We start from the raw sequence: 24,904 nt of genomic DNA, 5'->3' as shown, positions 1-24,904 counted from the left end.
ACACACTCACACACATTTTCCTTCTGGAAACAGCAAAACTTGGAGCAAACAGCCAGTCCCATTCCCGCTGTGTTGGATGCCACATGGACACCGAGGGGGCAGCACTGTCAGAGGGACGGACGGACAGACAGCACAAATGAGGGATGCAGCTTTGGGCAACACAAAGGGCACTTCCAGCCTGTGAGCAGAGCACCAGGCTCGGGGACAATGCACCAGGGACAGGGGCTCTTGGAAGTGAAAAGCCATCAACTCAAGTTTGTGACCTTGCCTAAAGATGCAGGTCTGGATTTCCAAGAGTGTGGATTACCAGTTCAAACCAGTGAACAGCTGGTTGACAAGCACTCCACACAGCCCTTTTCTCAGGCCTTCCTGCCCCCAAAAGAAAAGGCAGTAGTGGAGAAGAGGAAAAATGTCAGTGCTAAAGTCACAGAATCAGAATAATTTGGGTAGGGAACAACCTTAAAGCCCATCCAGTGCCACCCCTGCCATGGCAGGGGCACCTCCCACTGTCCCAGGCTGCTCCCAGCCCTGTCCAGCCTGGCCTTGGGCACTGCCAGGGATCCAGGGGCAGCCACAGCTGCTCTGGGCACCCTGTGCCAGGGCCTAAATTGTACAAAAACTTCTCCCTAATACCCAATAGACCCTCCTGGGGGCATTCTCCAAGGCCTGTGTTGCCCAGCTCTGCCTTTTGCAAGTCATCCCAGTGCTGCTTGCCAATCACAAACACGTGGGAAGCAGGGCTGGAATGGCCTTCCTCAGGTTCTCCAAGCCTTTCCCTGGCCAAAAAGGGAAAAAAAACAATTTTACCTACTGCTGCATCACCCCTGTCACAATCTGAGGGGAAAATTCTGGCTGGACAGCCCCAGGCCTGAGTTTAATTCCTTCCTCAAGGGCTGATTTATTCAAAGCAAGAGTACCTGCTTTGGCAATACAGGAAATAATCTTTTTCCAACAATCCCACTGCTCCAGTCATGTGTAAATCCCTGAAGGCTTTGTCCAGTACAGGTAATCTGGCAAAACCCATCCTAGGTCTCAGACATTTATTTATTTAATTTATTCAATTAAAATGAAGCCTGCAACAGACCAGCATCCCAAAGTGCATCTCCTGCTCCTGCCAAACCTTGGGATCCTCCATTGGGAAGGATCCTCAATCCAACAAGTGAAACAAGACCAAGAGAGGCTTCTAAGTAATCAAAAGGCGGCAGGAAAAATGCAAAGCTGGGAATTTTGGGGAGGAATTTCTCTGTGTCCCTGTTTCTCGAGAGCCAGAGAGAAGACTCCTTCTCTCTGCAGTTACTTTTACCACAGCCTCTGTATTCTTCAACAAATGCCACTTACCCCAGCCTGCAGCCCCCTGGAAACTGCAGCAGGAGCATTAATACTCCTCAGACAGAAGACCAGTGTCAAAAATGTGCATGGCTTGACTTTATAGCCGAAAGGAATTTCCCTTCCACCCACCCCCGTGGTGCTGCTGCTGTGCCTGGAACCCATCCTTTTAATCCAGCCCCACAGGAGTCCCAGAACAGCCACCTGGGCAGGGCTGGGAGCTGGCACGGAGCAACGCACCAGTCACTTAAACAGGCTCTTGGAATATTTATTTTCTTTTCACTCACTCAATGTTAACAGCAAAACAGAATCCCAGGCAGCCCGCAGGGTTGCAGGAATCGTTCCTTTCCCAGTGGTGCTTCTGCAGAGTACAGAACTGGCTGGCTTTCCACGGAGGGTTCTGTTTGGTCGGGCTTTCTGACAGCTCACAGATCAGAGGGATAACCAAGGAGGAGTCGCTCCTTGCTCCAGTCAGGCTCTCCAAGTGACTTCACCACGGAGGAATGTGACCTCACCGCGATGGAGACTGGACAGACACGGCTGCACTCGCTCACCCCTAACGATCTGAACCAAGCAGTCTCCTGCAAAAGGAGATTTTGGCCATTTTGGGGACACGGCTGGGGGAAGAACTGTTTTGCATTTTGACTACTGAAGATCCACTGAATCCATCAGGAACTAGACCAGGGTGGAATTACATCAAATCAATGCATCAACACGGTGACTCACGGAGGGAAGCGCAGAGACCCACCATTGCTCCTGTCACACCTGAGTGCCCAGAGTGCCAGGAGGGCATTCCTCTCTGGAATGAGGTTGTGCCTGGTGAATCACAGCCAAGTGGAGCTCCGTGGTCAAACCCTTTGTCCCACCTGCACCTCCCAAGGGCCAAGGATTCCTGATGGCTCTTGTCACGGGATGCACAGGGCAGCTCCCAAGTCACCACAGAACTTTGCCTCGGCAGAGCAGGGTTAAAATCATCTGACAGCAGCAGGGGGTTATAGACACCAGGCAAAAAAAAAAAGGGGTTTCACACATCCACCAGCAAAATATTGAGGAAAACTGCTCCAAAACATGTCTGCTCTTAGACTCAAAAGTGACTCTGAGGTGAAAGCAAGCCCAGGAGCTATCTGTGGATAACTGAACCCTGAAGAAAAGCTCTCTGTGCACATGGAATTCTGGAAGGCAGGCAGCAAAATGATGTAGGAAGCAACAGTGGAAACAGGGTCCTTCCTCTTGTACTGGGGAGAACAGCTGCCTACACCTCTGCATCAACATCAGCAGGGCTGACTCCAAGCTCTCCCAGGGGTCTTCCTACAGCCCATTCCATGTTTTTCCATCCCAAAGGCGCTGATCTCTGCCCAGCTGTGTGTGGCAGCTACAAGAAGGGAAGGACAAACACATTCCAGGGGCAGAAAACAGACAAACTGCCTGCTGATCACATTGTCCCTGCTGCTCTTGGGTCTTCCCCATGAAGGCAGGTTCAGAGTCCCCTGGCCTGGGATGTGTCTGTAGTGGATGGAGTTATTCAGGCTCTCCTTCCCAGAGAGGACTTGAAACGAGCACCTGACACACTGCAAGACTCTGAAATGGATCTCACAGTCCCCCTCTTGCCTTTTTGGTTCAATCCCATCCAGCTTTGCCCAGGAAAGTGGCCTCCAGGCTTTTCCCACAGCTTAACCCCTAAGGCTGGCTCTGGTGAGATGAAACCTGAGCTCCCAATGAAGCCGATCCCTCGTCTGCTTTAGGGGGAAAAAAGTGTATGTATGTATAAAACCCAAATCTAAGGGGCACTTCCAAGATGATCCAGTGATTCCACAGAGAAATCCTGAAGCCTTTGGCTGTGCTGCAGTGCCCTCGGTGGATCTGGACTGCCAACAGCCCTTCTGCAGCTGGGTCCAGGAAAGCCTGAGAATCGGCCGAGGTTGGTATGATTGACTACTGGGATTCCAGGAGGTCTTTCCTTGTGGCAGCAGAGAAGAGGATCCCAGTTCCAAGGGCCTGAAGAGCTTTTCATGGTCTTCAGTAGAAGCTGCTTCCCAGCAAGGAAGTCCCTAAGAATTTAGATATTCTGGAGAGCTAGTTCTAGGGGATGAATCTCACACCAACTTCTCACTGCTGCTGGACTGGGAGATGAGAGGATATGGATACATCACAGTGGCCTCTGGTGCAGTTTATTTACAATGGGAATCAGTGCTGGAGAACACCGGGATATTAACAAGCAGGAAACACACTAGGAGGCAAAAAAGAGAATGGAAGAAAGACTCCATGTTAGCATCAAGGTATTCTCTGCAAACTCTGTGACAACCTAAATTTAGCTGTAAAGCCCTTAGGTCTTCTCCCTCTCCCTATTCACACATCAGCCTACACTATCAAGCTTATCAATCACACCCTTCTCTCACTGCCTGGCTGATCACAGGGGCCTGGCTTCCACAGGCCATTTTGATAAGAAAACACATGAGATAAGTATGGAAAGTCTGCAAAGTGAAGCACGCAGCTTTACCTGCCTCATCTCACCAGTATTTCTTGGCCAAGGGAGTGTGATGCAAGTTGTTTCCACAATGCAGGGCCTTGGTTACTTAATGAAATATTATTTAAGCTAAATGCCATAAAATTTGTCATTTTGCTTTCTGGCAGGCTATAGAGAAAGAAATCTGCTTTGCTCCTCCCTTCCAAGGAAGGAGGTTTCATCAGCACACAGTAAATATGTGAGAAATTTGAAAGGAACACAAACACTGAATGTATTACTGGCTGTGATTCAGAGCTGTTTGTTTATCTGTGGCTTTTAGCACCGTGCCAAAATTCCAGGCTCCCACCTCGAGAGCCAGACAGGCAGTGAGAGCAGGAGCTCTGCTCAGGGACACAGCTCCACGGAGCCTTACCACTGGAATCCACCAATGGGCTCTGTAAACCTGTGACGGATCAGGAACGTTGCAACAGCTTCAGCAACCTGAGAGAAGGGGAGAAAATAGCTCAGGATTTAAAGGGACACTAAGAGCGGACGAAACCCAGTCAGTTTTCAAAGCCTGCAGTATTTCCAACAACAGTCCACATCCTCAGGAGTCTGTTGCTGAACCATTTGCTCCTTTAAAACAAGAGCTCTGTGCAACACACCTCCAGCTTTACTCCGACACTGAGCCTGCCATCAAGAAATGACCAAACCTTTTCTCCACCCATTTCAGTAATTCTTAAAACAATTAGCAGGGAGAAAAGGTAAATTCAGGATGCAAGACAGTAACCTGGAATGGTTTGGGCTGGGAGGAACATTAAAGCTCATCCATTTCCAACACCTGCCATGGGCAGGGACACCTTACACTACACCAGGCTGCTCCAAGCCCCGTCCAGCCTGGTCAACATTGCTCAGAATGTATAAAAAACCCGTAGCAGCTTAAGAACTCAGTATGTTTAGATAAAAATACCTATTTCAGACTGTAAAGTGAAGCACAGAAAGGCTGAGTTTTAACACAGCTGTCGGTGCAGAATGAGCTTTAAAACCAGATGTGTTCCCAACCACAGGCTCCACTGGCTGCACCGCATTCCTGCTTCCATCTGGACACAAACTCCAGCAGTGCCCAGAAGCAGCACTGTTCTGTCAGAGCTGCTAAAGGAACATTTGGTTTCTATTTGGAAAATTTGAACCACTCAACAAAACACAGACAAACCTCTAACGCTGCAGATTTGTGCAAGGGATAGTGGGGAACTGCATGAGGAATGAAGGGGGGAGAAATCCACACTCCACATGGGTGGAATTAGGTACATCACCACGAGCCTGAGAGTTAAATCCATAGCCCAGCCCTGTGGCATGTAACATCTTAGCCAGGGCTTTCCAGACAGCTAAAAAATCCAAGCTGCTGGTGAAAGGCAGTTGTTGTGCCAGCAGATGCCCCTGAGGTATGATCTCTGCTGCATGGTAAGGAACAGATCCTTTTATGCATTTCGGATGGTGGATTATTGTAGCTCCAACCCCACGGCGGGGCTCACCTTGTCCGGAGCATCCTCATGGACTGCGTGGCCACACTGTGGGAGGACCTGCATCTGGAACTTGCCTGTGGGTTGAGAGAGTCAGCACACGGATCTCACACTCTGAACCTACTGACCTCAGCACTGAGTGTAGCTGGAAAAGGGGCCCCAGGGATGGCAGGGAGTCTCAGCAGACTCCACACCATGCACAGCCCATGGTCTCCACAGGAAACATGGACCAGCTGCTTAGTTCACCTTCTCCAGGTGTAACTAGAACAGGTTCCCAGGAGTTTAAATGGAGCTGAACTTCTCAGAGCTCCTCAATGCAGGCAGGTGTCAGAGTTAGAACTCTCACCAGATTTACCTTAAGGTAATGTTTATCCTGCTGTCCAGTACTACTCTCTAGTACTGGCTGCTCTGGAAGGCTGGGATGTGGGGAAAAACCCCAACCCAACCCCCAAAACATGAATGAAGTGCTTAATCTTGGTCTGCTGTCTGTCAGAAACACTGGGAGATGGGAGAATTTGGAATGGTCCCAAGTGTTCTAGCTAGGAACATCAGGGATGGAGCTAGAAAGGGGAAAAATGGATTAGGGAAAAGCTCTCACAGGCAATCATTCTGATCCAAGAGAAGTGTAGCAGCTCCACTGCTGGGAGCACTGAACACTGGGTTGAACAAAACCCACAGCAACAGCCCTTTGAATTGAACCTTTCCCTGCTCACCTTCCCCACCTTTCCTTGACCACAGCAGGAGAACACTTTGGGATGGACGAATTCTTTAATGCCCATTTGTTTGGATATTGACTGCACCCATAGCAACAAGCTGTCATGCAAAAAGAGCATTACAGTAAGGCTGAAGTAACAATACTAAATACTTACCTTGCATCTGTCCAATGGTCAGATCTTTATCCAGCCTGTCAACACCTACAAGCAGAGAGAACACAATTCTCTGAGCCAGGCTTTACTCTGTATTCTAAAAGAGACATTAGATTGAAAAACAGAAAATAAACACCTCTGACACCCAGACAAGGGCATTTCACTGCTGCACCTTGAGAGAGTAAAGTTACAGCAAAGAAACACAGCCAAAAATGCAGGAGCACACCCCTCCCTACTACTTAAAAGGGTATTTACAGAAGGTATTTGCTATTAAGGTATACAAAAAGGGCTTAAAGCTGTACTTGACTTTCACTGGAGAAGCTGAGATCACACCACACTATTTTAGGAGACACAGAGAAGCCCAGGAACCACTGCAGCCCAATGCTGACCCTGTGCTCTAAAATGCAAGTGTGACATGACTGAGGTGCACACCAGGGCTGGGAGGGACACGTACCAGCTAGAAGCAAGAGCTTTGGAGTGGGACAGCTGAGGAAGAGGTTGGATAAACCCCTGAACCAGCCATCCCAGTACTTCTCTGTTTTGGCCAGCTCAATTCGCCACGTGTATAAATGCTCCTTCTTTGTCTGCAGGGAGGAGAGAGAGCTCTGCATCAGTGATCAGCAAAACAGCAGAAAGAAAACCAGCTCAGGGAGCCACCTGGAAATGCATAAATACATAGATATAAAAAATAAAACCAATACTGGCTCCCTCTGGTGGATTACACACTTCCAGGGATGACCCTCCTTGCTTCTAAGTCTCTCTCCAAATCAAAGTACATGAGTAGGGAACAAGAAAGTCAGCAAGAGCTACGCCAAGAGGAGAAGAGCCTGCAGGATTCAGGGCAATCAATTTGTTACTTTTTACTGACACAAATAGCTCACAAATTGTCTGAACATTTGGGCTTGGCTCACATCCAGTTTTCTCTCCCTGGAGCGGCTCCCTTTCATACCAGAATGATTTGGATAACCACAGGTGACAGCTCTTGCAGGGGAAGCTGAAAACACAGCAACAAGTTCCCAACCTCTGTGTCATCCTCTTTCTTCCTTTTGTTGACAGAGCCTCCTCCTTCCTCATCCTCGTCCTCTTCCTCCTCCTCCTCAATAATTCCCTCTACTATGGCTTTAGGGCATTCAGGACTGGCAGCCTCTTCGCACCTGTGAAAATAAAATCAGAAACTGATTCCCTGGCAAAAGGAAAAAGTCCAAAGCAAAACACCACCCAGGATTAAACCATAGGTGTTCAGCAATTTTGCTTTAAGAAATTTTCATTTTCAAGTGCACTTATGTAGCAATGGTGTTGTAAAACAGAAAAAAAAAAAAAATTTAAAATAATAAATGAAAGAAACCAAAGGCCACCTACTGTTTGACTTGACCGACCATAGAAACTCTGGCAGACTCAAGATTTCTTATCTGTCCACTTTTTACACTAGGGGAAAAAAATAATCATAAGACAGAAATATTTACTGAAGAGATTCAAGAATCAGCAGGCCCAGAAAGAGGAGTTAAACTCCTCTACATCTCAGGACTTCCCAAACCATTCCCAAAGCCCCTGCTCTCGCACTGAACAGAGTGGCTCAAGCTAAACTTTTGTGACCCTCCCTTTGTCACTGTAACTGAGAAGAGAAAGAGGGAGAAGGCTGGTGGGGAAACAGTGAAGCAGGGTTAAACCCATGGCAGGGGCTGGGAGAGGGCCTGTCAACAGCCAGACTATACAAACTTTGTTTCCTTCCGGAGTCAGGCGACAAAGACAAGTGATTCCAGAGGCTGAAACCAACCATATCTTTACCTCCACTCAATGGCATTCTCAAGCGACTTGAATGTTTTGGGACGACTCCTTAGGAAGTTCTGCATGCTGTTCAAGGCATCCATGGCAGTACCTAAAAGCAAATGGCATCATCTTCATCAGCTTCACGGCATCTGATGAAATTATTGCCACATCCCTCTACACAAAGCTGGCTGCAATGCCCTCACAGAGAGCTGGAGCTCCCCAGCGATCTAATGCTGCTAAGGAAAGTACAGGTTAGTATTGCTAAGCCAACAGTCATATTGGAAAATTGCTTTTTGAACAGGTAGGATGTTCAGACAGAGAAAGCAGCAGTCATTTATCAGCACCAAGCAGTACAGCAAAAAGCCACCCTCCTCCCCACCAAGAAAGTGTTTCAAAGAAATTAGTGCCAAGGTGGTGTTAGGTCATAGGCTTGGCTCGGTGATCTCCAAGGTCTTTTCCAACCTAGCTGATCCTCTGATTCTGTGACAGGAAAAAGGCAAACAGAGGGAAAACAGCTGGAAAAAGGAAAAGGAAGAAAAGGAGAAGGAGGAAGGAGGAAGGAGAAGGAGAAGGAGAAGGAGGAGAAAGGAGAAGGAGAAGGAGAAGGGGAGAAGGAGAAGGAGAAGGGGAAAAGGAGAAGGAGAAGGAGAAGGAGAAGGGGAAAAGGAGAAGGAGAAGGGGAGAAGGAGAAGGAGAAGGAGGAGAAGGAGAAGGAGAAGGAGAAGGAGAAGGAGGAGGAGGAGAAGGAGAAGGAGAAGGAGGGGTCACACTGGAAAGCTTTCTGTGCGCACAGGATCTGCAGGGAGGATGGGTGGGTTTAGAGAGGGGGCAGACCCTTGTGCTTGGGGGACGCGGTGCCAGGAGCAGCGCTGGGCACACTCACCCTCCACGACGTCGATCATGCAGAGCCCCAGCAGGCTGGGCAGCAGGTTGGCCACGGCGGTGTGCACGGCGATGGCGCCGCCCATGCTGTGCCCGATCAGCATGATGGGCGGCGGCAGGTCCCCGTAGAGCGCCTCCACCACGCTGCCCACGTCCCTGCAGGCACAGCAAACCCGCCTGGCGCCCAGCAGGGACACGGGCAGCGCCTCACACCCCTGCTGACCCCCAGGCTGCACACCGGCTCGTTCTGCTGTCGCTGCTGCAAAGCAGGAAACCCTGCACATCCGCGCCATTTCTCCTTCTGTTAGCAGCATCCTCACTCAAAAGGTACTAATTTAAAAGATGGTCAAGCAAGCTGGCCTAGTGGAAGGTGTCCCTGCCCATGTGGATGAAATTTACAGTCCCTTCCAGCCCAAATTCTGTGATTCCTTGTGGAAAACGTTTTAGGCTGACACTTGCTGGTGGGAACGTTAAATAAAAGGTGAGAAAAAGCTGTCAAATCATCTTGCATGGAAGCAAAAACCAAGAAATTCATTGTTCTTAAAAGAAAAAACTGGAATTAGAGAAAAATAACTGCTGGCCCTGCTGACCATGGCAAAGATGAACAACACTGAGCATGAGATAAAAGACTGAGACTCTCTGTGAGCACAGACAGGCAAGGGGCAATTTCCCCACCCTTCCCAAAAGGTACCTCCTGTTAAACTGAAGCTGTCACTTCCTGACACTTTTGCCAGGATGGGAAAGCTGGCTGGTATGATTCCCAAACCCCAGAACAGCAGCAGAGCTAACAGCTGAAATCTCCTGAAGAGCAGTTTAAAGACACCCACCCCCCCAGCTGGCTTTCCTGACTACAGCCATTCAGAGGAACCTGAGATCTGAGCAATTTTTATTGGAAAAAATGATTCCATTTTTATTGAAAATGGAAAACAAGTAAAAAAAAAAAACAAGAACAGGTTGACCAGCTTGTCTGCTCCACTAGAGAAAATTGTTTGAGGACTTGATTTAAAAGAACAAACAGGAACACCAGCTATAATTTAAGGCTCCTGTTTAGAAGATACTCAGGACTAAATTTCAAGCTCATTGCTAAGAAGAGGGGAAGGTTTCAAAACAAAAGGAACTTGCTTTTCCCCCCACAGCAGTGCTGCTCCAGATCTAAAATATTCTAATTATTTAATCCAGCATCTCCTCAGGACAGTTACACATCAGGATCTGACAAGGCATAAGCAGCAGGAATAAGGTATACAATGGAAGTCAGAATACATTTCACACATGGCCTCCCCTCAACAAACCAAGTGGATTTGTCCATGGGAAGGTTACAAAATCCTTCATCATTTAGTTGTAGTCACAGCAAAGAGTCTCTTTGTACTAAATATGGGCAGAACATAATGTGCTTAGCAGTGGGTATTTGCTTTTCTTACAGTTTTGTCAAGAGGGGGATGGATTTGCATGCCAAAGCGGGTCATGACAGTTTGGAAAAGCAATTCTGTGCTTGAAGATCCTGTGTTTGTGACCCAGACTTCAGGAGTGTTACCAGGCCAATGTGGGCCCGCCCTGACCAGTCACCCCAGGGGCTGAGGAAGAGTCAAACTGGTGATTCAGACTAAAATGCCCCATGCTTCTAAGGGAAGCATTCCACCTCCCTTAGGAACTCTTCAGCATGTGGCAGGTTTAAAGTGCTCAGTGTTTAAAATCTCAGGGTACTGGGAGAACAACTCCAGCTCTTGGAATCTGACTCAGCTGGGAGGGACATCATTTCAAACTGCCCCAGAATGGAAGGAAAGGAGGGGTAACTACCAGAATCACGTGAAATTAATCTTCCAGCTCCTCTGAATGAAGGCTGTGTGCCCTCAAGGAGTTTATTGTTCAGCCAAGGAGAGAAAGGGGAGGTTTGTAAAAAGGGAAACGAGCATAAGTTTCCTTACTTTGCCATAGTCTCTGCAGACAGATCTTCAGGATTCCTTACTTTTGTTTCTCCTAGAAAAAAACCCAACCCAAGTTAAGTTCACTTAAGTTGAAAAGCTTCAGGCCCCCTCAGGACTTAGAGCAGTGATGGTACAAAGCTTTTAGGCACAGATATGAAGAGCAAGCCCACTGCAATGAACATGAATAATTAAGAAACACAGAATTAACAGGAACACTTGGTACTTTGGGTAGAAAACACTGCCCGTAACTGTTCCTTATGAATCTTAAAATGGAAGAACAGTCCTCATTTCTCATGGCAAGGACCACTTAAAGGTTATGGAAATATGAAAGAGGGCTTGGTGGAAGGAAGCAGTCCACCACTGTCTCAAGCAAGAGGTCAGGGGGTCTCAGATTCTGACAGAAGCCAGTCTTCCATCCATGCTTTTGAATCAAATTGGGATGCCTTAAGGATGTTTTCCCAGCCATCCTGAGAGGGACTCATTGCATCTCCTTTGAAAAATGGGAGCATGTGTAACACGCTGATTTGACCCCAGCTTTATTTCTTTGACTTACCATGGCCTCGGAGGTCTAAGGCCACAATCCTACACTGGATCCTGCTGATGATTGCAGACTGCAAGCAGAGACAGAGAGAATGTTGTTTGCAAAGGGAGATCAGCAGCAACAAGCAGTTGCAGCCACAAACAGAGCAGCAGCTTTACTTACAGTAAACACAGCCCAGGACAGGGCAGAGTGGCCTCCACCGTGCAGCAGCAGCAAGACAGGCCCCTCCAAGCCACTTTTGTAAATTCGAAAAGTGTATGAACAGTTAAAGACATTTCTCAGAGCTACTTCAAGGCAGCAGAGTGAATTTTGGAGCTTGCAATACCAAAAAGTATTTTATTTCTACCCTTCATTTATCTGACCAACAGGAATGTTCACGCATTGTCTGGACAAAAATGTAACTCAGTTTAAGCTTCAAGAGTTGTATTCCTGCTGCCCAGGTCTTCTCCCCCTCTTTAATTCTCTTATCCCCTGTCCTTTTCTCCCTGGGCACAACAGGGAAGTGAACTAAGAGAAAACTAGAAATCCATTAGGAAAAAAAGATGGAGAGTTATTTTTTACACAGGCAAAATAATGAGAGGGCAAGGGAATGGTTTTAAACTAGAAGAAGGGAGATTTAGATTAAACATTCATAAGAAATTCCTCCCTGTGAGGGTGGGGAGGCCCTGGCACAGGTGCCCAGAGGATTGCCCCTGGATCCCTGGCAGTGCCCAAGGCCAGGCTGGACTTTGGGGCTTGGAGCAGCCTGGGACAGTGGGAGGTGTCCCTGGCCATGGCTGTTGGAAACGCTTTTTAAAAATTATAAAAAATGAAATGAAATTAAATTAAAAATGATTACTAAAGAAGCAATATCAGGAATTGGCCTTGCTAGGCACCGTTTAACTGTCAGCCTAGAAGGGATAGTTCTGGTTATGAACACTGAGCCCTGCAGGAGACATAATGGAAGATGAGAAGGAACACGTGAAAAAGCTGAGGAACCCAAATAAACTAAACAAAACGTGATACCTCCCCCATAATCTCTGAGATTATGACAAATTCAATATGGGGAAAGAAAAAAGGATATATCCTTGCCAGTTTCATTTTCTACCACAACGTCCTCCATAGACTCAAAGTACTGGCTCCAAAGCACTGGTGAAAAATCACGCTTTCTTCCAGGGCTGCAAGACAGAAAAAATTCCATAAGAAAGAGTTATTTTTAAAGTCCTCCACTGAAATTGGCATCCAGGCCTCCTCTCACTGAAGAGAGCACGCTGGTGTTACACAACAGCGCAGACTGGAAGCAAACGGCGCATCAGTGAAATTCCCACACAACCACAATATCCAGAATTCTACTGTCAGTGAAGGAATCCTCCCCTAATTGTTGCTCCTAGTGAGGAAACGCAGTGGAAACAGAGAAGAGAGTACTTTCCTCATCGAGTCATTCCAAGGAAGACTGAGCAATGGTGATTTAGACTACACAGGCCCAAGGCAAGGGAAAATAAACAGAACAGTGATACTGTCCCAGTACCACCTCCGAGCCTGCAGTGACCCACAGGCAAAAGGTGCCCAGCTGACAAACCAATTTATTTTTTGCTTCCTTCAAAAGGTGCAGCTGTGCCCTCTCCTTGTACCACCATTACTGACAAAAGGCTCTGCAATCAGAATTTTCCTGATGACTCAGTTGATGCAGAATTTGTTTCTCGGGCTGGTATTTACTCAGTAAGGCTAAAAGAGTAGTGCTTAATTTTGGAAGTGGCATAATTAGGCTCAATTCGAGCCCAGGATACAGGATGAGTAACAGTGCACCATTTTAACCATGTTTTTGCACTTCAGCTCTTCTGGGGGAGGCAGGCAGGCAGCACAGAATATTAAAATCAAGCATGGGCGTGAGGGGTGAAAGACCTTCAGAGGAGAAAAATCCCTGCTGGAGAAGTTTCTCCTGAATTCTTGGCTTCCTAAAGAAATAGAAAATAACAGACAAAGCAGCTTTTCAATTTTGCAGAAACAAAACTTCTGTTTCCCCTGGTGTTTCTAGGATATGAAATATAAACCAGCCACCCCCTGAATGGACCAAATTCCCTCCTGGGGGTTTCCAGACTTCTTGTTAAATCTCAACTAAACAAAATGAGAAGTTAATCTCTTTTACCACCTCAGCCTAATCTCATCCTCTGATCAAGGAAAAAAATATCACAGTCAAAGCTTAATTTTTGCCTGGAAGCCATCCCAGCCCTGATCACATGCTCTCTCCATACCAGTTCTGGTTCTTTCTGGAGATGCAGAGAACTGCCCACAGCTTGGATGATTTCCCCTCTCTGGGTTTCGCATAGGTAGGATGTGCAGCTAGTGAGAACGAATTCCTTCACCCTCTCAAAGTGCAGCATTTCAGCTGCAGCCAGGCTTTTGCACAGCGTGCGACAGCTGCCTTTGGGTTCCCCTGCCCTGAGCAGCTCCAGGAGATCAGCACATGCTGTCATCTGCCTGGCTACAGCCCTTCCCACTGATCCATAAATGTGGTGGGCAGCAGGAACTCCCTGGTGGCCCAGCCCTGGCATCGCTGTGACACCAAGAATCTGTAGGGAATGTGGCACCAAGCAACGGTGAGGAAACGCGAGCGACCTCAGGTTTAACCCCGAACCCCCAAAAGGGCAGAATAAATGTGCTGCTTTCCACAAAATCCCAGGTGACCACAGAGGGCTGAGCAAAAGAGTTCCTCCAAAGAAAGGAATCCTTGATTTTGAGTTTTCCTAGAGCTGCTTTTTTTAGCGAAGCATCACCACACATTCAGAATTAGAAGTCTGCCCAATAAACAGCAGCTGTGGTTTTGCACCTTCCTATGTTGAAGTCATATTTTGCTGACCAGTATTTAAGCTGACAGAACTAACTAATAGCTTTTTAAAGTATCCAGCAAACCAAAACAGAAATGGATCTGACATAATAACTTTTCTAGACTGATCCTTAAACTCCAAGCCAGCATATTAAACTGGAATTGCAAAACAAATTCTGGGCACCCTCTGTTTTATGCTATTGTGCAGGTTATCCTCTTTGTCATGTCATTGATCCTTAGGATGCCCACACGGCTCAGCAAATCTTTCCCCAATTTTTGAAGGGGTTTTCTTTCAGGTATTTTCCTAAAATGAAAAAAAAAATAAATAGTTGCACCAAGCAGAAGGAACCATTTTCAGAAAGTCCTTTTTCTGCTGAGAGCCCCTATTTAAAACTACTAAAGCAAATATAGAACAAGTGCATGAATCAGGAGATTTCATTCCCACATCATATTTGAACCCAAGCAAATCAAACATCATCTCCAAGTACGAACTGCTACGGCTGACAAGTTGTATTTAGAAATTCTAAAAATTGACAAGGACAGTATCTTAAGTTCTGCCTTAGAGATGCTGAATACATAAATTGTTGTTTTTTTTTTTTTATTAAAAGGATTCTAAGGGGGAAAAGTGGATTAAAAAGGAAGAAATGAGTAGGAATTGCCATGATTGAATTACACAGATCTGATCCAATCATGCCCTTCTAGATAACTGAAAGATCTTCAGAGATTGTGTGTGATTTTTACTCACACATTGGAAAGGAACAGGCAAACTGACTTTCACTTTTAAATCCCATCCAGGTGCTTAGCTCTGAATGAGCCACTAGCAAAAAACAAAGGGCAAAAAACAAGACAGGAAATGCAGAAGCTGCTACAGCTGTTGGGATCTGCTGCCATGGGGGGTGGCTTTACAAATTCTATTATTTTATTTATTCCCCCACAGAACATAGAGTCAGCCCATAAGCCTGATTTTGTTTTGTTTTGTGATTTCGATTTTGTTTTTGGTTTTCATCCATGGAGCAATTTGAAGGAATCACTTGCAATTCCCAACACAGCCTTGGCCGTGAGCGCTCCTTAAAGAAATGGGCACGGAATTCCTCCCAGAGGCTGAGTTTCACATACTGCTTGAGCCTAAGAGAAGCTCCAGCCTCCTTTGGAAAGGGCCTTTTGGAACCATCATTTCTGCTGGAGAGCACTTAAATCCAGGGAGGAGAGGACTGTGCTGGCAAAGCAGGAATTGATGCCACGTGCCATGAAATGCACTGAAATTCCAGCACACATCCCATGCTCCACTCCAAAGCATGTCACAGGAGCCACGCTGGATATCAGGGAGAATTCCCTCCCCAAAAGGGACTGCAGGGACTGAAAGCTGTGTGCATGTGGCACTTGGGGACGTGGGGCAGTGGTGGTGGCCTGGGCAGGGCTGGGGGAAAGGCTGGACTCCAGGATCTTGGAGGGCTTTTCCAACCTGAACCATTCCAAGATTCGGTTTGCTTGGGCCACTTTGACTTCTCTCCCACGGAGAGACATAAGGAAGTGATTGTACTGAAAAAATAGCAAGAATAAATTTTAAAGAAAAAAGCTAGGAACAAGTTTATTTTCACGGATTTAAATGCAGCAACAGGTGCTGGTTTTTTACGAACTACTGAAACACACATTAACCTTTTAACAGCATGTCGCCAAAAAATGTAAGACTTTATTTAAGTTAGGAAGTTCTCAGTGAATTCTGTTTTTCTGTAGCAATCTCACAGGCTTGAGCCTCTGCTTGTCAAGATCTGCTTTCAGCTACACCACAGTCACATTAAGATGACCTGCATGGTGGAAAAAAAAGGGAATAAAAAGAAAGTGCCCAACACACCGGTCAGAGGATTTAGCCATGGAAAACTCAAGTTGCTGGCATTCTTGGATATTAAGGTTAAACCTATTTTTTTAAAAGCCTGGCTTGCAATTCAAAAAATTGAAAGCTCAGAAATAAATCACATTTATAAATGTGAGATGCTTAATGCAGCAAACAAATATTTTCCTAAGTTTAGTTATTTTTGTTCCCTGTAGAAGTTTGAATTTTGAAGGACTGTTTCAGGGCAGCCCTGCACATCTGCCAGCACTGTAAATCACACTGTGTTTTCCCTGTACAACTAATCCCTTTCTCTTCTGGTGGAATTCTCTTCAGGGGGAATCTTGCACTTGTTTGAACAGAACTGAACGTTGGTAAGGGTAAGCTCAGTTTAAGCTAAACTTTTATCCCACTCCCTCTTGTCTCCTTTTCACAGAAGCCCCAGGCCCCTCTGGATGAGGCCGTTCCATGCTGGATGTGCAGCACCTCCCACAACGGGAACATCACCTGTAAAAGGATTTACTGGGGGGCAGAGCGGAACATCAAACATGATTATGAACTACTCCCCACTGCTTCCAAGGGAAGATTCCAGGGGAATTCCTGATCCTTAACTGCAGCACTGGATTTTGTTTCTTTCACAATAATTTCCCTGACAGCGTTTAAAACCCCATGCATGGTAAGGGAGGAAGAATTATATAAATTAATACATGTTACACCCTTAGACACTGGTCAGCCTTCCCCCACAGATCCCAAAATGTGCTCTCAACCCCTGCTGAAAAGATTAAAGAGTATCCCAGACTTTTCCATCATCTCGAAATGCAGATTTAAGCAGGGATTAAAGTCACTTGGCAGTGCCTTCACATGGGTGCCTGCGGCTGAGAAATCATGGAATGTTCTGACTCGGAAAGTGACCCAGCACAAGGATTACCCAAGTCCAACTGCAGCTGAGGAATTCAGGTCCTGAGAATTTCCACACACCTCTCCCCCCAGCCACACCCTGAGGTACAGCCCAGACATGGTGCCGGACCCTTCCTCCAAACACTGATGGCAAAAGGGCCGGGAAGAAAGGGCTGGAGAGCTGATCCCAGCACCTTCCCCGGCCTGAGGATACGCTGGGCACTGGTGCCTCTGCAGCTGGAGCAGCCTGATCCAGGTGCCACTCACCTGGAGCACGGGGAAGCAGGACCAGCCCTCCTTCCAGACCCCCTAAGAATGACCACCACTTGCTCCAGATCCCCAGTGATGACCATTCCCTGTCCAGATCCCCCAGGACGAGCTCCCCTCTGTCCAGACCCCCCGACAATGACCATTCCCTGTCCAGATGTCCCGATAATGACCATTCCCTGTCCAGATCCCCCAGGACAAGCTCCCCTCTGTCCAGATCTCCCAATAATGGCATTCCCTGTCCCGATCCCCCGATAATGACCATTCCCTGTCCCGATCTCCCAGTAATGACTATTCCCTGTCCCGATCCCCCGACAATGACCATTCCCTGTCCCGATCTCCCGACAATGACCATTCCCTGTCCAGATGTCCTGATAATGACCATTCCCTTTCCAGATCCCCCAGGACAAGGTCCCCTCTGTCCAGATCTCCCAATAATGACCATTCCCTGTCCCAATCCTCCAACAATGACCATTCCCTGTCCAGATGTTCCGATAATGACCATTCCCTGTCCCGATCCCCCGACAATGACCATTCCCTGTCCCGATCTCCCAGTAATGACCATTCCCTGTCCAGACCCGGAATACCGTGCCTCCCTTCTTGGAAGATCCCCCCAGTAAAGGCCTCCGGTCCCTCCAGACCCCCAGCCCGCCCCCCCGCCCTGCAGAGCCTCCGCTCCGCTGTCACCTCTCCCCCCGAGCTCCCCCCGCTCTCCGCATCCGCCCCTGCCCTTCCTCCGCCTACCCCATGCGCATCTTGGACCCGGACTGGCCGCCGCCGCCGGGCAACGGGGGCCGAGGTGGCAGGCGGCCCAGATGCAGCTGCTTCTCCAGGGCCGACATGACAGCCGGGAACACCGGGAACACCGGGACCCCCGAGAGCGCCGCCCCCGCCCCGCCGCGCCGGAAGCGGCTCCGCCAACAGCGCCGCCGCGCGGCACCGAGCGCGCCCGCCCGCCCGCAGGGCACCAAGGGAAACGTAGTCCGCGCTCCCGCCGCCGTGCCCGCGGGGCAGCACGGGAGCTGTAGTCCCCGCCGCCGCGGCGGTTGGCGGGCGGGAGGCGCGGGCGGGATGCCGCGGAGGGGAGGTGCGCGGCGGGACGGGCGGTGGAGCGGGGCTCGGGGGACACGGCGGGGATAGAGGCGTGCAGCGGTGGGGCGGGGAGCGGCGCGGCGCCCGGGGTGATGTACGGGCCGCTGACGCCGCCTGTCCCCGCAGGTCCCGGTGACCCCGCCGCCGCCGCCAGCCTGCCGCCGCTGGTGCGGGGCCCGGCGCGCTGCTGGCTGCGCTGCTCCGTGCCCCGCGTGCTGTGGGCCGGCCCGCAGCCCGCCGCCGTGGTGCGGCTGCGGTGGTGGGGCGAGAGCTCCGGCGGCACCGTGCTGCAGCCCGCCGGCAGGGCCGGGCAGCCCGCGGGCCGAACCTGCGCCCGCTTCGCCGTGCGCTGCGGGCCCCGGCAGCTCGCCGCCTACCTGGCAGGTACGGACACCGCCGGGACACCGCGCTGGGAGCGGGCTGGCACGGGGGGACGCGGGCTCTTGGTGCGCCAGGGCAGGCAGGTGCGGCGTCCGGAGCCGTTTGTTCCCGGGCAGGGCGGAACGGCCTGGCCTGGGGATACCCACCAGCACTGGTAAGCCATTCATTCCCCCATGTCCTGCCCTAAGCGTTCCTTTCCTGCGAATCCTTATTCCAAAAACTTATTCATCCTGGGAATCCTTATTCCAAATACTTATTCATCCTGGGAATCCTTGTTCCAAATTCCAAATACTTATTCTCCATCATCTACTGCCAGTTACAATGTCTGTATGGACCCTTCTTTACCTGCTGCCCCCCCGTTACCGTAATAGGACATAATGTTGACCTCTGGCATTTCTGTAATTTTAGCCAAAAAATGTCACTTGTGACGGTGAGAGTGACCTGAAGGTGTTCCTGATTTTTGCAGATATGGGAGTTCTTGTCCTGGAGGTTCTAACCAAGCGAGAGCACCTGCCCCTTGGCCGGGCACAGATCACGAAGCTGTCCCAGCTGTCTCCCAGCCATCCCATCAAAGGCTCCTTTGCTGTGGTGTCACCAACATCGGAGAAACTCGGGGAGCTGCAGGTACTCTTGATGCCTTTGCTCATTATTGCATGATAATATAATATTACTATAAATTATGTGCTGTGACACTGGCATAATCAGGTGCAGGGTCAAGCTGTACATGGCACACTCTCTGTCCAAGGCATTTCTGAGCTAAGGTAACAAATGAAAAAAAAACCCAAATAATGGTGGTGTCAGCTTCATTTTGCTTAGAGGGATGTGGGGTAGTTGACCTTAACAAGATACATGTGGTCATCTCTACACTGAGAGTGGGTATTAGCAGTGGATTTAAAATGGATATTGGGTCCTTACACTTCACTGGGCTGGAATAGTAGAAGATTTTGATATCTGGAATTAAGAAAGTTGTGTCTTGCAGCCAGAATTGGCTCTGAAAAACTGATTATGAAAGGCAGTTGACTGGATTTGGAAACGTGGGACAAGAAACAAGTAGTTGTAAATATGTGACATAGCTGTGTAATGTAAATATTACTTTATGTAGAGAAGCAGCAGTTTTCCATTCATTGCACAGCAGGTGGATTTGATTACAGTGTTTACTGCACTTAGATAGGAAAAGAACAAGGTAATATTTAGTAATATTTCCCCATCTTGTGTCCCAGGTGTCGCTGGTTCTAGAGCCTCTGCCAGAGCTGTATGACACCAGCAGCTGCGTGCCAGCCACACAGGGACGTTCAGGTGCTGATGCTGCTGCTGCCCAGGAAAGCAGCACGTGCCAGCCTCCTGCTCCAGCCCAGGGGCCTGTTGAACAGGACTCTGTTGACAACAGCAAAGCCACATCTCCTAGGTACCCTTTTTTCTGTTTTCCTCATGACAAAACTGTGGTTTATTTTGCAGTGCACGCAGAATTTTTAGGTGGTGGCAGTACACTTGTGAGTTATGGGATGCTTGATCTTTTCAAACACACATTTTGTATGGAATCCAAGATGATGAGGGTTTCCAAGGGGACAGGGACAATTTCTTGTCTGGTAGAAACTTGCTTCTTAGGTTGACTTAGTTCAAGTCATGCAAGACCACACAAGAGGTGCCTCAAATCACCGAATAACCAAATCATTTGGGCTGGAAGGGATCTTAAGGCTCATCTCATTTCAGCCCTGTTGCCAGAACACCTTCCACTATCCCAGATTGCTCCAAGCCACATCCAGCCTGGCCTTGGACATGGATGAGGCAGCCACAGCTTCTCTGGGTAACCAGTGCCAGAGTCTCACTGTGCTCCAGCTAGGAACTTTCTCCTGATATCTGATCTAAACCTACAGTGAGTGGGGATCTGTTCCCTCTTGTCCTGTCACAACATGCTCTTGTAAAAAAGACCCTTTAAAAAGCTTTTTTTTTAAAAAAAACCTTCTACTTGCAGCTTGGGTGGGTCTCTCTGGTGGTCTCAGTGGCAGGTGAGGAATCATTAAAATAACATGTCCCGTTTCCTTTTGGAGAATTTCCAGAGTTCTGAATCCCTTTACCCACCCTCTGGAGCTGTCACTGAAATACAGTTTCATTTTTCCCTAGAGGAAAGGACCCTTTGCTGTACCAAGAGAGCTCTGAAAACATGAAGGGCACCTTTCCTGCCCCTCATCCCCACGTGATTTTGCCAGAGGAAGGTGTGAAAGCGAGCCCTGAGGATCAGCCCCCGTCGTTCCCCGCCAGCAGCGATCCCAAAGCGCTTCCCAGGGGCAGCGCACGGATGCTCTCCGTGCACAGCCCAGCTACAGAAGACCTGCTCTCAGGTCTGTGTGCACCCTGCCTCATCTTCCTCCTTTCACTGCAGATGCTCTTGCCTCTGCCTGTCTGCGTTTCTGAATATCTGTCAGGTTTTCTGAAGGGAAAGAGAGACTTGGCTCCCTCTTGCTGCATCAATCCAGAAAGGCTTTCCCAGCACTGGAGTAGGGCACGTTTCCATGTGTGCTGTCTTTGGAGGTCCATATTTACAGAAAAGAACAGAAGTTAGACATCCTGAAGTGGCAATCTGCTCTTCCCTGAATTATCCTAATAAGGCCCTTCAGTACCTGAGCCTGTGTGTGCAGACAATTCCTTGTGCAGCGGGGTGGGAGACTGATGGAGGAGCACCCTGCTCACTCCCAGCTCAGCTGTTTGCTGGTGTATCAAACATGTTTAACCCCCAGTGCGTCAAGATCTCTTTCCAACAGCAGAAAACAAGTTTCTTGACTGTAGCTGACACACTGATTGTGTCTCCACATGGCTTTTAGAATGCATTTGAATACTGCAATTAATCCCTCTGCCTGTTTCCCAGCTCTCTTGGATCAGGGCAGTAAACTCCGTGATGCCATGGTTGTTTCTGCAATGAAGTCCAGCCCAGACATGGAGATTGAACTGAATAAAATCTCTCATTTTATAGAGAGAGACGATTTCCAAGCACCAACAAAGTGAGTTTGGACTGGGGGAGGTGACATTCAAGCTCCAAGCCATAAATTGTGAGGCTTTATCCAAAAACTGTAGATACTGAGATTCATAGGATGTGTTTGAGGATTCATTTAGGGTGAAAGCAGCACATCATTCAAATGGGAAGTTAATTTCTACCTGTGAATAAATGCCTAAATTTTGTGAATTCGTTTTAATCTTCATGTAGTGAGCCTTGATATAAGTATTTGATTTTAATTTCATTTCTTAGAATATTTGTATTTAGTTCTAAGTTATTTGTCAAGGAAATATTACATTTTGGTAGGGAATAAGAGTAGTGCAAGACAGTGCCAGTGAAATGGCACTGCATCACAAAAAACTTTTTCAGAAAAGTGTAAGTAATTGATGACCTAAATGCATGGTTTTTTCCTAGGAGAAAAGAAATTTAGATTTCTTGGTTTTCCTCTGGAAAAATATGAATATTGCCTGTTGTTCTGTGATAACTAGAAGGCAATGCCATTGTCTTTGACAGTCAGTGATGCTCTTGCAAGCTCAATTTCATTTCTTTCTGCACAAACTATTTGCATTTGTGTTAAAGTAGATTATTTTGGACTTCACAGAAAAAAATGGGTGGACCGATTAATGGATTCATCTTGAGCATGCCTTAATGTGTTTATGTTTTTCCTTTTTCTGCTGTCTGTGCTTCCACTGCTGTTACCCAGGAGCCCAAGAGGCCTGAAGTCCAGCTTTGTGCCCACTCCTGGGGATCCCCATCACCTTGGCTCTGAAGTTTCAGGTCAGCAGTTTGACCTAAACTCTCTTGAAGAAAGAGCAATCCAGTTACTCTTGGGCAGGTGAGTGTGATGCGCTGGAGACTTCTGCAAAATTGTCCTCATCTGACCATTTTTAAAAGTGTCTCTTGATCCTTGTAACCCACAAAATGGGTTACATTCCCATTTTTGGGAATGTAACCAGTGACCTGTGTGCAAGTGATGGAGGTGTTTTATAGCCCAGCTTTAATGCATGACAACCTGGACAGCTGCAAGCCACTTGGTGTGTGGAAGTGATGTCAGAAAGGTTAACCACAATCGTTCATAAAATTAAGTTACTGAATAGTTGTAAGTGTTGTGGCCTAAAATGTTACGTAAAGTAAGCACATAAAGCAAATACCTTGTTTCTTGGGAGAGGAAACACTCTGTAAATTAAAACTAATAAGAAACTGTAGCTATTAAATGGACCTTTTCCTCTCATTTTGTGTAGCAGAGCATAAATGATGCTTCCATGGTGTCGACATCTGCGCCCTGAAGACACAGCTTCTGGGTCAGACATGGTTCAGAATTTATGGCTCATGTTTCTTGTGCCCTGCACTTATTTTTTCCCTGTGTTTTATCAGTGGATAACACTGTAGTGTTGCAGATCATAGAATTATTTTAATAAAAAAAATTAAGAAAATTCTTAAGAAAATCCTTAAGCCAAACTAACCCCAGCTTGTGTCTAAAGATATTTGCATTTGCACCTACTCAGGTATACCTTGGAGGGGTTTTTTTTAATCAAAGTAAACTGTCCTTAGGTATCACTGGTATCTTAAAGCATTCGAGAAGTTACAAAGTAGTGAAGAGTAAAAATTAGAGGTTGATATTCATAGGTATGTTTCACAATGAAAATCATCAACGTCTGGAGTCGGTTGCCCAAAGAGGTTGTGCAATCTGCAGCTTCCAAGACACCCAGAATCCAGCTGGACACCTTTCTATTTGCATTTCATTCCCTGTGAGGAGGGGTTGGGCCGAGTGATCTGCAGAGATCTGCTCCCACCCAGGCTGTCCCTCACTGAGGGACCTGCAGAGATCTGCTCCCACCCAGGCTGTCCCTCACTGAGGGATCTGCAGAGATCTGCTCCCACCCAGGCTGTCCCTCACTGAGGGACCTGCAGAGATCTGCTCTCGCCCAGGCTGTCCCTCACTGAGGGATCTGCAGGGATCTGCTCTCGCCCAGGCTGTCCCTCACTGAGGGATCTGCAGGGATCTGCTCTCGCCCAGGCTGTCCCTCACTGAGGGATCTGCAGAGATCTGCTCTTGCCCAGGCTTCCCTCACTTCCCACCCACTGCTTTCCTCTGGGGACAGAGGAAAAGGCTGCCCCTGGCTGGAGCCAGCATGGCCCAGCTCCAGGCTGGAACGTTGTCCACGTCCCTTGGGGCCTGCCTGCGCAAGGCTGGCACCCAGGAGTGTTTCTCTCTCTTTACCCACAGCGCTGATCTCTCCCCGGAGCAGCTTTGGGACCGAGCCCTGTGGGATTCCCTGTCCCTTGGCAGCGAGGCGCACGACAGCGAGCTGGGGGATCCCCACTACGACCAGAGCCTGCTGGAGAGGCTGTTCTACACAGCTCCTGTAGGTGCACATCTGTAAGGAAAACGGGCCTTCCCTAATGTACAGGGCAGGAGGTTGGCATGAGCAGAAAAAGTACAGATTTCAGTATTTTACAGCTGGATAAGCTTTAAGTATCATACAAATGCTTGTGAGTACCTGTGTGTGCATTGCTTGAAATTATTATTATTAAAAGAATATTGTTATGACTACAAAGTCAAGCGTTGAGTTTGGAAATTGCTGCCATTGAAGCTGTCCAGGGAGACTTTTTTTTTAAATCCCTGAAATTTTGATACCATTTTAATTGTTTCAGTTGATGCAATGCACAGGTTGCTTTCCATTTATGTGTTGTGACCGTTATGGGACTCTCTGTACAATGACAATTAACTTCTTATTTGTGTGCATTATTTCTGCTTTAGAAATCTGATTCCAGTTTGAGCGATTTCCTCAGTGATGATGATGATGTTGAATCCCCAAAAAAACCATCCAAGGCAGAAACTCTCAAAAAAGCAGCTCCAGTGGATCCACAGAAGGATTTTCATGCCTTTGATCAGAATGTGACAGAAACTAAACCTAGGTAGTTACATCAGTGACTTTTGTTTTCCCTCATCTAAACTGCATTCCCTTTTTTTTTTTTCATATGGAACCAGTAAAAGTGTTCAGTTATCAACCTTATCTTGTACAATACACTTAATGTAAAGGTTTTGTTACTGTATTTTTTTCCATTTTTGCTCCAAACAATTATTTCTGATTATTTTTCTGACTAACACTACTGTTTTTACATCAGGTAAAATTCTTATCCCCAGAGGAAACAAACACAAAATCAAGTCTTGCAAAGGACACAAACGAGATTTAAAACTACGACAAAAATCCTGTTGCTGTTCCTCTGCAGCAGACTTGTCCTTGTCTATAACTGTATCATCTCCCTGCTTTTGTACATGGCATTAAATGAAGCTTTTATTTTTGAAGAGTTAGAATAAGATTTTTTTCAGATCAGCAATGTGGAACATGCACTTTCTGGGTTGGTTTTTTTTTTTT

At 47.7% G+C, this 24,904-nt stretch overlaps 3 protein-coding genes across 4 annotated transcripts in view; 1 reads left to right on the top strand and 2 right to left on the bottom strand.

The window, feature by feature from the left end:
• The window catches only part of LOC139585286 (uncharacterized), a 445,268-nt gene that overhangs the window by 373,242 nt on the left and 47,122 nt on the right, over positions 1 to 24,904 (bottom strand). The window lies entirely within an intron of this gene.
• PPME1 (protein phosphatase methylesterase 1) lies at positions 1,574 to 17,978 on the bottom strand. The gene is made up of 14 exons (XM_071417908.1): positions 17,807 to 17,978; positions 12,331 to 12,424; positions 11,430 to 11,522; positions 11,280 to 11,337; positions 10,727 to 10,778; positions 8,806 to 8,960; positions 7,941 to 8,031; positions 7,515 to 7,580; positions 7,177 to 7,309; positions 6,610 to 6,739; positions 6,159 to 6,203; positions 5,302 to 5,366; positions 4,203 to 4,270; positions 1,574 to 3,553 (listed from the first exon to the last, which is right to left on the bottom strand). The coding sequence occupies exons 1-14, from the start codon at positions 17,902 to 17,904 to the stop codon at positions 3,535 to 3,537; spliced, it is 1,167 nt and encodes a 388-aa protein (XP_071274009.1). The 5' UTR covers positions 17,905 to 17,978; the 3' UTR covers positions 1,574 to 3,534.
• Positions 17,903 to 24,904, top strand: part of C2CD3 (C2 domain containing 3 centriole elongation regulator) — a 36,914-nt gene continuing 29,912 nt past the window's right edge. Inside the window, exons 1-9 of the mRNA XM_071417907.1 lie at positions 17,903 to 18,149; positions 18,281 to 18,538; positions 19,002 to 19,159; positions 19,756 to 19,940; positions 20,657 to 20,874; positions 21,399 to 21,531; positions 22,228 to 22,359; positions 23,752 to 23,890; positions 24,286 to 24,443. Coding sequence (XP_071274008.1) covers positions 17,903 to 18,149; positions 18,281 to 18,538; positions 19,002 to 19,159; positions 19,756 to 19,940; positions 20,657 to 20,874; positions 21,399 to 21,531; positions 22,228 to 22,359; positions 23,752 to 23,890; positions 24,286 to 24,443 — 1,628 coding nt within the window. The remainder of the gene's footprint in view (positions 18,150 to 18,280; positions 18,539 to 19,001; positions 19,160 to 19,755; positions 19,941 to 20,656; positions 20,875 to 21,398; positions 21,532 to 22,227; positions 22,360 to 23,751; positions 23,891 to 24,285; positions 24,444 to 24,904) is intronic.

This window comes from Agelaius tricolor, unplaced genomic scaffold, assembly GCF_023055355.1.
Source record: "Agelaius tricolor isolate 1412-34295 unplaced genomic scaffold, bAgeTri1.0.p SCAF_71, whole genome shotgun sequence".
Lineage (NCBI taxonomy): Eukaryota > Metazoa > Chordata > Aves > Passeriformes > Icteridae > Agelaius > Agelaius tricolor.
This window is presented reverse-complemented; position numbering and strand designations above follow the sequence as displayed.

Bases quoted from the DNA above. Each gene is read 5' to 3' on its own strand.
- PPME1 (XM_071417908.1), bottom strand. From the start codon at position 17,904: ATGTCGGCCCTGGAGAAGCAGCTGCATCTGGGCCGCCTGCCACCTCGG. The intron at 8,032-8,805 runs GTGAGTGTGCCC...ATTTGCTTTTAG, and splicing joins CATGATCGACGTCGTGGAGG to GTACTGCCATGGATGCCTTG. The intron at 5,367-6,158 runs GTAAGTATTTAG...CTCAACCCACAG, and splicing joins GACCATTGGACAGATGCAAG to GCAAGTTCCAGATGCAGGTC.